This window comes from Mus caroli, chromosome 12 (genome assembly GCF_900094665.2).
Source record: "Mus caroli chromosome 12, CAROLI_EIJ_v1.1, whole genome shotgun sequence".
Classification (NCBI taxonomy): Eukaryota; Metazoa; Chordata; class Mammalia; order Rodentia; family Muridae; genus Mus; species Mus caroli.
In genome coordinates, this window is record NC_034581.1 from 62,847,423 (window position 1) to 62,860,377 (window position 12,955).

The 12,955-nt window shown below is 38.0% G+C and overlaps 1 protein-coding gene across 1 annotated transcript; it reads left to right on the forward strand.

Moving 5' to 3' along the window:
* Positions 1-7,606: 7,606 nt before the first annotated feature.
* On the forward strand, positions 7,607-8,260 carry LOC110307499 (10 kDa heat shock protein, mitochondrial-like). Its single transcript, XM_021179734.1, has 2 exons — positions 7,607-7,653; positions 8,005-8,260. The coding sequence occupies exons 1-2, from the start codon at positions 7,607-7,609 to the stop codon at positions 8,258-8,260; spliced, it is 303 nt and encodes a 100-aa protein (XP_021035393.1).
* The last annotated feature ends 4,695 nt before the right edge of the window (positions 8,261-12,955 follow it).

Here is a 12,955-nt window from a genome sequence, read left to right on the forward strand (position 1 = left end):
ATATGCTATATAGCAAGAGATTTTGAGAATTCTATAAGATGCTGATGATCATAAAATTGAACTATATCTGCTATTTACATAAACATTTTACAACTAAAATTTTCTTGGTTTCAAATTCCATTTGAGTTTTCTTTTTTTTCTCTTTTTTTATTAGATATTTTCTTCATTTACATTTCAAATGCTCTCCCAAAAGTCCCCTATACCCTCCCCCCTGCCCTGCTCCCCTACCCACTCACTCCCACTTCTTGGCCCTGGCATTCCCCTGTACTGGGGCATATAAAGTTTGCTAGACCAAGGGGCCTCTCTTCCCAATGATGGCTGACTAGGCCATCTTCTGCTACATATGCAGCTAGAGACATGAGTTCTGGGAGCACTGATTAGTTCATATTGTTGTTCCACAACAATATGAAGGTGTTGCAGACCCCTTCAGCTCTTGCGTACTTTCTCTAGCTCCTACTTTGGGGGCCCTGTGTTCCATCCAATAGATGACTATGAGCATCCACTTCTGTATTTGCCAGGCACTGGCAAAGCCTCACAGGAGACAGCTATATCAGGGTCCTTGAGTTTTCTGATAGAAAGTTTTGAAATGTTTTGCCTTAAAGCAGTGGTATTCAGTTTCCCCAGATGAAGGGGAGAATTTAAGACTCTAAATGTCCATATCAATTCTAGACTTATCATATTTGAATATGGGACAATAGGAAACAGATGTTAGTATTATTTTTTTCTCATTCTGAGAATTTATACTATATTTGTGAGCTATTAAAAATATAACTTATTATCTAGCACAGAACTATTTGTACTGGGTAGTTTAATGTCTACTTGATACAGCTTAGAATCATTGAGGAGGAGGGAACTTCAACTGATAAATTGTCTCCATAGAATCAAGGTGGGGACAAGCCTATAAAGATATATTCTTAGTGATTGATTGATGATGGGCTAGCCCATTGTGGGTAGTACCACCTCTGCACTGGTATGACAAAGCAGGAAGAGGAAGCCATGGAGAGCAAGCCAGTACACAGCATCCTTCCTTTATCTCTGCATTAACTCTTTCCTGCAAGTTTCTGAACCAGTTTGAGTTCCCGTCCTGACTTCCTTCAATGATAAACAGTGATGTGGAAATATAAATCAAATAAAACATGTCTTCTCCAGATTGCTTTTGGCCATGGAGTCTCTTCTTAGCAAAGTAACCCTAACTAGGAAAGAAATGGGTATCAGGAGTTGGGAATTGTTGTAACAAACCTGGCTGCTTTGTTTTGGGGATGACTATGGAAGTATTTTGGAAATTTGGTTTAGAAAAGCCATTGTGTTTTCAAAGCCTGGTTAAATGTTCTGTGGAACTTGGAAGTGAATCAAGCTAAGAGAAATTCAAAGGATGAACACCTGGCTTATAATGTTATAGAGAGAAATTTGAGAGTTACTTAAAGACTATCAAAGACATTGCATATTTGCTATTTTGAATTAAGATTCTGTCATTCTGGTCAGCTGGATCTGAAAGTCAGCCAGCATTAACAAGAGACCTACATGATTAAAGTAAAACCTATGCTTTCCTGAGACAATTGATGCTAATTAGCAGGACTCTAGAAATTAGCAGTAATTAAAAAAAGAAAAGCATTATAGTGATAAAATTTTCTGGAAAGTGTTCCCTGAGAGTTGGTATACAGAGGCTGTGTTCCAGAGGCAGCCATGACTGTACCTCATGCTGGCAGATGATCTTGGTACTGTAAGAGTCATCCAGGTGGTACTGATGATCAAGGTACTAAGAGGTCAAGGAAAGCAGATGAGGTTTGGCTCAGTGAATGACCAGGAGGGGCTATTGGTCAAGACGAAATCTCAGTAGCAGTGAAAGTCCTGGAATTGAAGGAGTCATGTGGAGAAGTTGAAACTGAGCATTTTAAGAGAACGTAGAAGAGGCTACTGGTGAAAATACAGTCCAGTTTCAGCGGAAGACCACAGCATTTTGGAGGAGACAGTACTATGGGGTGATCACCAAGACCAGGTAGAGTGGATACTGCCTAAGGCTAGAAGAGAAGCTCTGTGTACTGCACAGGGCAGAGCCAGAGAAGTGACACAAGGCTTTTGGGAGACCTATGATCTTGTGTGGATTCCACATATTGGACATTGGTTCTTAATACAGTTGGGAGCTGGATTTTATATCATTCATTTTGTGACAGTGCCCTGGTTTTTGCTTCTTGAAGTAAGAAAGGAAGTAATTTATCTATTTTTGATTGTATATAACCCCAAAACAGAGAGACTTTAAATATTTAAAAAAAGGGGGTTGTGGAGTTTTGTAGAGACTTTGAAGTTTAAAAGATGCTGAATACTTTTAAACAGATAACTTTTAAAGTGTTTAGATACAGCTCTGAGATTTTTTTCAAGTTTATGAAATGTTTTATACCATAAGGTCATTATTATAAATGTGTGATCTTGTGGATGAACAAGGAAGTAAAGGTTGTGGTTTAATAGTGATTTGCTGGTATGTCAATCAATGTAGTCACTTAATCCACTATGCATTTCCTCCTTGAGTTTCCAGGTGCCTCTCAGTGAATTGGAGTTTAAGGAGCATGGGTCTAGATGGAATTCTGACCCACACAGGGATTTTAGAAGTGAGCACTAGGGAAACAGAAGGGATTTTCTACCATAACCATGGTTTACTCGTGAGTTGCTGAGTAGTTTTTTTCTTGCAAAGCAAAAAGATATTAATTCAGAAAAAAAAAATAAACCTCTTAACTTCAACTTATTTTTAAAAATCATGTTTCACAGTAGATTTTTGGTGCCCCTGTCTTCCAAGATTTGTTATTTTCAATTTGTCAAGGACATTATTTATTTAAATGTAATACTCTTGTATTTGTTTCATTTATTTCATTTTTCATATCCTAAGGCTTGGCAAATGTTCCTTTACCATTATGGCCTTTCAAATATTACCCAGGTGCTAAAAAATACTATTGTTGCCAGAGCCTGATACGTAGCATTGGGCTGCCCCTTCTTTCCATCACCCCCATCACAGTTCAGTGGGAGGTAGAAACAGTAATCATTCAAGCATTTCATTTGGGGGGAGGCGGCTGGGTGGATGGATCAATGAATATAGGACAAGGGTGAATGTTTTAGACTTGATGTGTCAGCTGATAAGCACCCATAACTGTTGAAAAATCAAAAAGATGGCTAGCAAAGGAATGTCACTTTTTCTGCCATTGTAATTTTAAACTAATTTTTTTAAGTGATAACAACATTGATAAAATATTTCAGGTAATTTAATTAAGTAGAAAATTTTGAGGACAAGAACAATGGTATTTTTCTTTGTTGGGCAGCTTTATTGTGCAAGGTTCAGGATAGAACCCAAAGAAGATATGACACTACATGCTTCTGATGGAGGGATGAAGAAAATCCTTGCTCATGGAGGCTCCAATGTGTATGTAGGCACCAGGCTTCTTCACAAAGCCGCCAAACATCCTTCCTCTCACACATCCATTACTGTCTTAATCACTTCTAGAAATGTTTCATCTCTCCTCAGAAGGAGTTTATAGCTTTATCTTCCAAAACTATTTGTGCTTCCTGTCTCTGAGACTTACGACCTGTGTGAAATAGTACACAGCATACAATGTTCCTAAGAGATATCTAAAAAGGCATTTGTCTATAGAGATATAGAGATTTTTGTCTTTCTTTCAGAAACTACAACAAAAAAAGGAGATCACAGTATTTATCTTACCACAAGTGGTTCTGCTCCTAGATTGAGCCCCACAGCCACTGTTCAAGCTTGACAGACTCCATTATCTCATTGTATACTAGTTTTCTGTGTTAATTCCTTCTTTCCTTTCTATATAATATAGTTCTATAAGCTATGACATTGTTAATTGTTTAAGTCTGTTTAAGAGTCAACAAAAGTTAATTCTGCTTCCGATCTTCTGTAGAGAAATTTTAATCTAGTAAAATGGCCGCTCTTTGCAAGAGATCACATCCAAAGACCAAGGTCTATCTGGAATGCAGACCTACCAAACACCTTTCATTCCTCTGGCTGGGATAGAGATATGCTTTAAGTACATACCTTTAATCCCAAACACTGTAGGTAAGGAAGCAGCCATGTTTGAAAGTGATGACTAATTGAAGGGCAAATAAGAGAAAGATTTAACAAGATATGCTCAACTCTTACAAAACAGTCAGAAAGAAGAGGACTTAGAAAGAGAAAGGGAAAAAGTATGGTGTGTATGTAGGGCAGTTTTGCTGGGACAGTTTTACAGAGACAGGTTGCAGAGAGAACAAGTTAGAGACGGGTGAGCACAGATCGAGCCAGAGAATTAGAAGGAACCAGAAGATTAAAACATATTGACAAAGTTAGTATGAGGCCAAGCAGAATAATTCAGTCAGAAGCCTAGAGAAACCAGTTTGAACCAATCATCTTAGAGAAGAGTTTTAGCTAGAACAGCAGAGTTGACCCAGCCAACAAGAATTAAGAAAAACCTAGAAAGGGTGATTATTCAGCAGTGAGCCTCTGGGTTGACTATTCCATCTGTAGGATAAAAGCTACATTTACACTTTTCATATTGTTTCATATCACTGATTCCACTGAGTAATTATGGGTATATTCTTAATGTTTTTATTGTTTTATTATATTTTCACTTTCAAATAAATATTAAATTTAAATATATTTTGACCATATTCTGCCCTTCCCTCAAGTCCTTTCAGATTCTCTTTCCTCCCTACCTATATAACTTTAACTTTTTTCTCAAACAAAACAATTATTCAATATTAAAACAAACTCCCGGGGGCTGGTGAGATGGCTCAGTGGGTAAGAGCACCCGACTGCTCTTCTGAAGGTCCAGAGTTCAAATCCCAGCAACCACATGGTGGCTCACAACCATCCATAACGAGATCTGGCGCCCTCTTCTGGAGTATCTGAAGACAGCTACAGTGTACTTACATATAATAAATAAATAAATCTTTAAAAAAAAAAAAAACTCCCAAATAAGCAAGAAAACAAAACAATGCCAAAACAAACAGACCAGCAACAACAAAAACAAAGCAAACAAACAAGCAGCAACCAAAAAAACTTACCAGCCTGGACCCAAATAAAAGCACACACATATACACACATGGACACACACACACACGCACACACACACACAGACAAACACACACTGTCCTAGATTTGATGTAGTGACACTCCTTTGGAGAAAACTGATTTTCCATCTCTCAGCAGGTATAAATGACAGTTCAATTGTTACTCTTTATACTATTATCTAGGTTTTCATTCATTAATTCTGTCATTTATCATTTTAATATAACAATGTATGATAATATAAAACAAAACTATCAGATCAAGTTAAATAAAACAAACCAACAGGAAGAAAGGAGTCCAAGAAAAGGAACAAGAAACAGACCCACTTATTAACACACTCAGGAATCCCCCCAAAAACCACTAAGCTGGAAGCCATAATATATACATACACAGAAGACATGCAGAACCTAGGCAAGCTTCTTCAGTCTCTGTGAGTTCATATGAGCTTTATTAATGTTGGTTCAGATGGCCATGTTTTCTTGATGACTCCTAAACCTTCTGACTCTTTTCACTCTGTCTCCCTTTTGAAAGGATTTCCTGAGCTCTGAGGTGAGTAAATTTTGATGGAGACTTTCCACTTAAGGCTTGGTGTTCCAAGATGTTCCACTCCTTTTGTAAGACAGACATTACACATATCTAGACTATGGTCACACAACCAGTGTTGGATATAGATTCCATCATGTCAAGTGGGCCTTAAGTCAAATTTGTTATTGGTTGGCTTCCCCCAGAAGGTTTGTGCCACTATTGCCTAACATATCTTGCAGGCAAGACACCATTATTTATCAAATGTTTTATGGATGGCTCTGTTAATCCCATAGATAAGAAGAGAAAGACCACTTATCCAATTATGGCAAAATTAAAACAAGCTTTATTTGTGCACATCTCAGAGTTATATGGGCAGCTGTCTCTCCCGAAGGCAGCGTTCATGAGACCTCCCTGAGACAATTTCTTAAGTCCTTTCTATGGGGCAAAACCATAGGATGGTGGATTTGCAAGGAAGCATGGTTACAGAAGTAAAAGTCAAGCAGTTAAGAAAAGTTGGTCTTCAAACAATGGGTATAAAGCACTTTTGAGAACAGATGGGCCTGGGTGGGGGTATGGGGTTGTTTAACTGTAAATTCTATGTTTACTGGGGTAAGGCACAGCCAAGATCTGAGAAACAGAAATCCAAGTTTTACAATAAACTGAAACTTAACTTGGTTACAGACTCAAAACTGCTCCTAGGAACAAAAATGGAGATGGGCTAGTTTCTCGGCTTTATGTTTATGTTTCTTAATTTTTGTAACCTGCAGAATACTTTCCTTTGTGAAGATACTGGAAAGTGGGAATAGAGGCTCTATTTAGGTAGGCACCAGTTCAATTTCTCCTTGTTCAATGAGTTGTACAGGTGTTGCCTTCAGAAAATGAGGCTTGCTGTCAGTTTTTGGAAAGTAACCTATAGTCTTGGCAACAGGCTAGGTTGTTTGGTAAAATTTTAGAAATTTGGAGCTTGGCCTTTAGTGAAATATGTATTGGCACATTTCATATTTTCATGAAGGTTTTATCATATTTGAAAGAACCATTCTTGATTTATTCATTCTATAATTAGAAAACTGTAGAGTTGTAGAGCTCACTCCCAGTGGATATAACTATAAAACACTCCAACACCTAAGACCCAAAACATTGTGGGAAAAAATTGTAAAAGCAAGAGGACCAAGTTTCCTAGGAGATTGTGTTTCCAAGTAATATGAAAGCTATACCAAAACATCTCATCAACATGACCAAACAAATATGAGCTGAACAAGGCTAATAGCAAGTAACATGCCAAAGTAGATGAAGAAACACCCATGGGACCTCAATACTACAGAAAGAAAGACACTTAACTAAATAAAGCTAGGAGCAAGAAGGTGGCCTTCTCCAGGGAAGAGCACCTCACTCCCCAGGGAAAGCCAAATAGTTACTCCTGAAAGCATGCATTCTCTTGAAAGCATAGAGACTGAACAGGTTATATTTAGCAATATATATGTGAATATTACATGCATCTGCACAGAATAATAATTAGTATTTGTGTGTATGCAAGGGAAAGCGAGAGGGAAAGAGAGAGAGAAAGAGAGAGAGAGAGAGAGAGAGAGAGAGAGAGAGAGAGAGAGAGAGAGACCATTAATTTGGAGGGAGGTAAGGCTTTAGGGGAGGAAAGGAAAGGTAAAATTTTTGTAATTAAATTATAATCTCAAAAATAAAAGAAATCCTTTCAGCAAATGTCGGTCATCATTGGGAAGAGAGGCCCCTTGGTCTTGCAAACTTTATATGGCCCAGTACAGGGCAAACACCAGGGCCAAGAAGTGGGAGTGGGTGGGTAGGAGAGCAGGGAGGGGGGTATAGGGGGCTTTCTGGATAGCATTTGAAATGTAAATGAAGTAAATACCTAATAAAAAAGTGGAAAAAATAAAAATAAAAAATAAATAAATAAAAGAAGTTGGCGCAGCCTTTTCACATGTCCTGAGCAGGACTCTCCTTGCAGCAGCGGTCCAAGTTCAGAGTCTGCAGCTATGGCAGCCCTGCGACAAGGCGAAAGTCATGGCTGGACAAGCTTTTAGGAAGTTTCTTCTGCCTTTTTTTTTTCAGCAAACCAAGGAGCTAGAGAAAGTACCCAAGGAGCTAAAGGGGTCTGCAACCCTGTAGGTGGAACAACAATATGAACTACCCAGTACCCCCTGGAGCTCGTGTCTCTAGCTGCATATGTATCAGAAGATGGCCTAGTCGGCCATCTTTGGAAAGAGGCCCCTTGCTTGGTCTTGCAAACTTTATATGCCTCAGTACAGGGAAACACCAGGGCCAAGAAGTAGGAGTGGGTGGGTAGGGGAGTGGTGGGGGAGGGTATGGGGGACTTTTGGGATAGCATTTGTAATGTAAATGAAGAAAATACCTAATAAAAAAAAAGAAAAGAAAAGAAATACTCCAATGTGTTGTGAAAGAGTATTGGTTGAAAGGAGTGCCTCCAAAACTGTAACCAAAGGTGGCATTATGCTTCCAGAAAAGTCTCAAAGAAAAGTGTGTGGCTTGGCTGTGGGGTCAGGCGGGAAAGGAAAGAGTGGAGAAATTGAGCCTGTCAGTGTGAAAGTTGAAGATAAAGTTCTTCTCCCAGAATATGGAGGCACCAAAGTAGTTCCAGACGACAAGGACTATTTCTTATTTAGAGATAGTGACATTCTTGGAAAGTATGTCGACTGAAATCACTGTTGAAATGATGTCATGTGAAGCTGCTCATTCCACTGATGTCTGAACTATTTCATCAAGTAAATAATTTCCATGTCTCCCTTTTATAATAAACAGATGATGCCCAAATGACTAAATAAATAAATAAATAAATAAATAAATAAATAAATAAATAAATAAAAGAAATCCTTTAAACATAAGTAGAGTGAACAGAATTATCAGCCTGGATTAAGTTTTATTGGACATATTTATTGTTACCATTATTTTGTGAAACTGAACATGTGACTTGATCATTGTGTAAAGTTTCAATAATTGTTTTTAATCTAATATTTATGTATTGCTGATGTGTTTTCTTTTGTGGCACATGTTTTTATTCAATGCAATGAAAGTTGTTTTCTACTTGTTTGAATCTGAAAAGCCTCTATCGATGACAACGTGATAATTATTAATAAGGATTTATGATGGCTGTGTAACAGGGAAGCACCTGTTTGTAACTTAGTAGTTAATGTTAATGCAGAAAATTAGCAAATGTGCACTATTAATGCATTCTGAGATTCTTTACCACCTATCAAATGTAATTACTCTATGCACATGTCTTAGAGACCTCTGAATGCTTGCTAGAATCTATTTTTTAATCCATTTAAAACTGAGTAACCCAAATAAAAATCCTTAGTTTATATTTCTTAACAATATTTTTGCAACGATGTTTATAAGTGAAATTGGTCTCTTTCTTTGTTGAGTGAAGTAAGAACTTAGGGATTCTTTGGAAAGTCAGTTGTGCCAGATGGTATTTTGCTGGGGCAAACATGAAGGAGTGTTTTCCTGAGATGGGCATAGGTAAAAGAATGTTCTGCTAAAGCAAGCACATTGAAAAAAACAGCATGTGATGAAGGCTTCTTTGCTAATAACACACACATATATTGGCCTGCCTTACATTGTGTAGTTGAGCTCCATTGATCAGGACTCCATAGAGAGAAATTCACCAAAAAACTTTGGGTGGTGTGCTGTGGCTTCTTGCCTGAGGACTAGGGTTGATTGACAGGGTGATGTCAGCTGAGACAGAATCACATGCTGAGGCAAGACACATAGTGAGGCAAGTTCCGTGGAGAACACATGATGTTTGGAGGAGTTGGCTTGTAAAGCTAGCTCTGCAATGCTTCTTGCTGATCTTTGCTGATCTTCAGTTCTGCAAGAGAGGCACACTGAAAACTTCTGGTGGTCCTGTTGGTTCTGCTGATTTGTCGTGCTGATTCATGCAGACTCAGTGCTGATTCATCTGAGACCTGACTGTCCTGTAAGTGGTACTGCCACTGATGCTATCCAGAGACTATTAAACTGGATTGCTGCTATACCCCTGAAGTGTTTGTGAGTGGATCAAGCTGCCACTGCTGGCCTGTGAACTGAAGTACTGATTTCCTGACAACGCAGATGGGATTTATTTGAGAGAATCATTTCTAAACAGATCCACTTCCCCTATACCCTTTCTTTTCCACGATCTCTGGTAGGTGGTGGACAAGAAGGGAGGTTAAATGTTTAAGAATCATCATTAACAATAAGGTTTGAAAATTTGAAGTTACAATTGGATCTTTGTGTGGTTTAGGTATCATAACTGTGGCCTGATACAATGCATTAGATAGTGTTCCTTCTGCTTCAATTTTGTGGAATAATTTGAAGAGTATTGGTATTAGCTCTCTTTTAAGATCTGGTAGAATTCAGCACTAAAACCTTCTGGTCCTGGATTTGCTTTGGTTGGGAAGTTTTTATTTTTACTCCAACCAGAACTAAACTAACAGTTTTTAATGATGTCTTCTATTTCCAAGAGGTTATGGGATTGTTTAGATAGTTTACCTGATGTTGATTTAACTTTGGTATATGCTATCTGTTTAGAAAAATCATCCATTCTGTCTAGATTTTCTAGTTTTGTTAACTATAGACCTTTGTAGTATGATATGATGATTTTTTTTAATTTCCTCAGATTATGTTGTTTTAATCTCCCTTTTCATATCTGATTTTGTTAATTTGAATATTGTCTCTGTGCCTTTTAGTTAGTTTGCCTAAGGGTTTATCTATCTTACTGATTTTCTCAAAGAACCAGCTCTTGGTTTTGTTGAATCGTTTTGTTGTTCTATTTGTTTCTCATTGGTTGATTTCATCCCTGAGTTGGGCTATTTCCTGCAGTCTACTCCTATTGGGAATGTTTGCTTCTATTTTATCAAGTTGCTAGTCTAGCATTTCTCTAATTTCTTCATGAAAACAGTGCTATGAATTTTCTTCTTAATACTGTTTTCATTGTGTCCCATAAGTTTGAGCATAACTGTAATTTCATATAAACATCTCCATAGTTTATAGTTTTTAACACTGTAATATTTGTAGAGAGAACTAATTATTTGTAGATTACTGTCTAGTCCTCCATTTGACTGATGAATAATTTCAAGAAAACAAAACGAAGTCAGAGTCTTGACTGCTACTCAAGTGTTCTTGTGTGCTTATATACTTACTGCCAAATAGAGGCTTCTAGAGCTATTATGTTTGAATCTCTAGGTAAGAACACTATAAATACATCCCAGAGATAAAATCACAGAATGTCAAACATGTCACTGAACTTAGAAGCCACACACTTTAGCCTTATATTAACAAACAGAAAAGATTCTTTTTTAAAAAAGGAGTATATGGCTTGCAACTATAGATGGTTCATTGTAAAAACCAGGGTAGATTCAGTGATCTGTGATTCCTACTTTGACGATTTCCCAGAAGACTACTATGCTGGGATCTATATAAGAGCATTCCTTTGCTGAATAATGGGAAAAAGAACATATAGAGCTTTAAAAAGATATCATAAGTATGTTATAGCTTTTTTGCAATAAGAGCAGGCATTTTAAAACCAGAGAAAAATAATGATGAATAGCATTCTGGGATGCCTGAGTTTCCAGCAGAGTAGGATAAATGGTATTAACAATGCCTAGCTATGTGTGAAAACAGGCACAAAGTTCTACCAACAAGCAAAAGCCTTGAACTGTTGCAAAAGTATGGCTCCTTTTGGTGATAAATGACACTATAATTGACCTAAATAAATATCTCAATTTTCAGTCCTTTCCACAGACATAAAACTAATGCAATATGCTGCAAGGGTCCACCAAAATCATTTTTATAAAATAAAATATGTGGCATGATGCAAGACACCAAGTATAAAACAGATTCTTATTTTCAAGAAGTTGAAGTGAGATCATCTCTTCATTGGGAATAAATATCCATGATTTGAGCAATCTCTTTTTTCTATTGGATATTTTATTTATTTACATTTCAAATGTTATCCCCTTTCCAAGTTTCCCTTTCAGAAACCCCCTATCCCATTCTCCCTCCTGCTGCTTCTATGAGGGTACTCACTGACCCACCCATCCACTCACATCTACCTACCCTGGCATTCCCCTACACTGGGACATTGTGCCTTCCCTAAACCAAGGGCCTCTCCTCCCATTGATGTTTGATAAGGTTATCCTCTGCTACATATGTGGCTAGAGCCATGAGTCCCTCCATGTGTATACTTTGGTTGATGGTTTAATTCCTGGGAGCTCTAGGGTGTTTGTTTGGTTGATACTGTTGTTCTTCCTAGAGATAGAAAACCACTTCAGCTCCTTAAGCCCTTTCTCTAACTCTTCCATTGGGGACCCCATGCTCAGTCCAATGGATGACTGCAAGCATCCACCTCTGTATTTTCCAGGCTCTGGCAGAGCCTCTCAGGAGAGAGCTATATCAGGCTCCTGTCAGCAAGCATTTCTTAGCATCCTTGATATTGTCTAGGTTTGGTGTATATGGAATGGATCCCCAGCTGGGGCAGTCTCTGGATGGCCTTTCCTTCAGTCTCTGCTCCACAGTTTGTCTCAGCATTTCCTCCCATGAGTATTTTGTTCCCCCTTCTAAGAAGGACTGAAGCATCCAAACTTTGGTCTTCCTTCTTCTTGAGCTTCATGTGGTCTGTGAATTTTATCTTGAATATTCCAAGCTTGTAGGTTAATATCCACTTATGAGTAAGTGCATCTTTTGTGACTGGTTTACCTCACTCAGAATGATATTTTCTAGTTCCATCCATTTGCTTCAGGATTTTGTGAATTCATTGTTTTTAATAGCTGAGTAGTACTCCATTGTGTAAATGTACCACATTTTCTGTGTCCATTCCTCTGTTGAAGGGCATCTTGGTTTTTTCCAGCTTCTGGCTATTATAAATAAGACAGCTATGAACATAGTAGAGCATGTGTTCTTGTTATATGTTGGAGCATCTTTTGAGTGGTATAGCTGGGTCCTCAGATAGTATTATATCCAATTTTCTGAGGAACCACCACACTGATATCCAAAGTAGTTGTACCAGCTTGCAATACCACCAACAATGGAGGAGTGTTCTGCTTTCTCCACATCCTCACCAGCAGCTGCTGTCACCTGAGTTTTTGAACTTAGCCATTCTGACTGGTGTGAGGTGGAATCTCAGGGTTGTTTCAATTTGCATTTCCATGATAACTAAGGAAGTTAAACATTTCTCTAGGTGCTACTCAGCCATTCAGTATTCCTCACTTGAGATTTCTTTGTTTAGATATGTACCCCATTTTTAAAAAGGTTATTTGGGTCCTTTCAGCAAAATCTTGCTAGTGTATGCAATGGTGTCAGCGTTTGGAAGCTGATTATGGAATGGATCCCTGGATATGGCAGTCTTTAGATGGT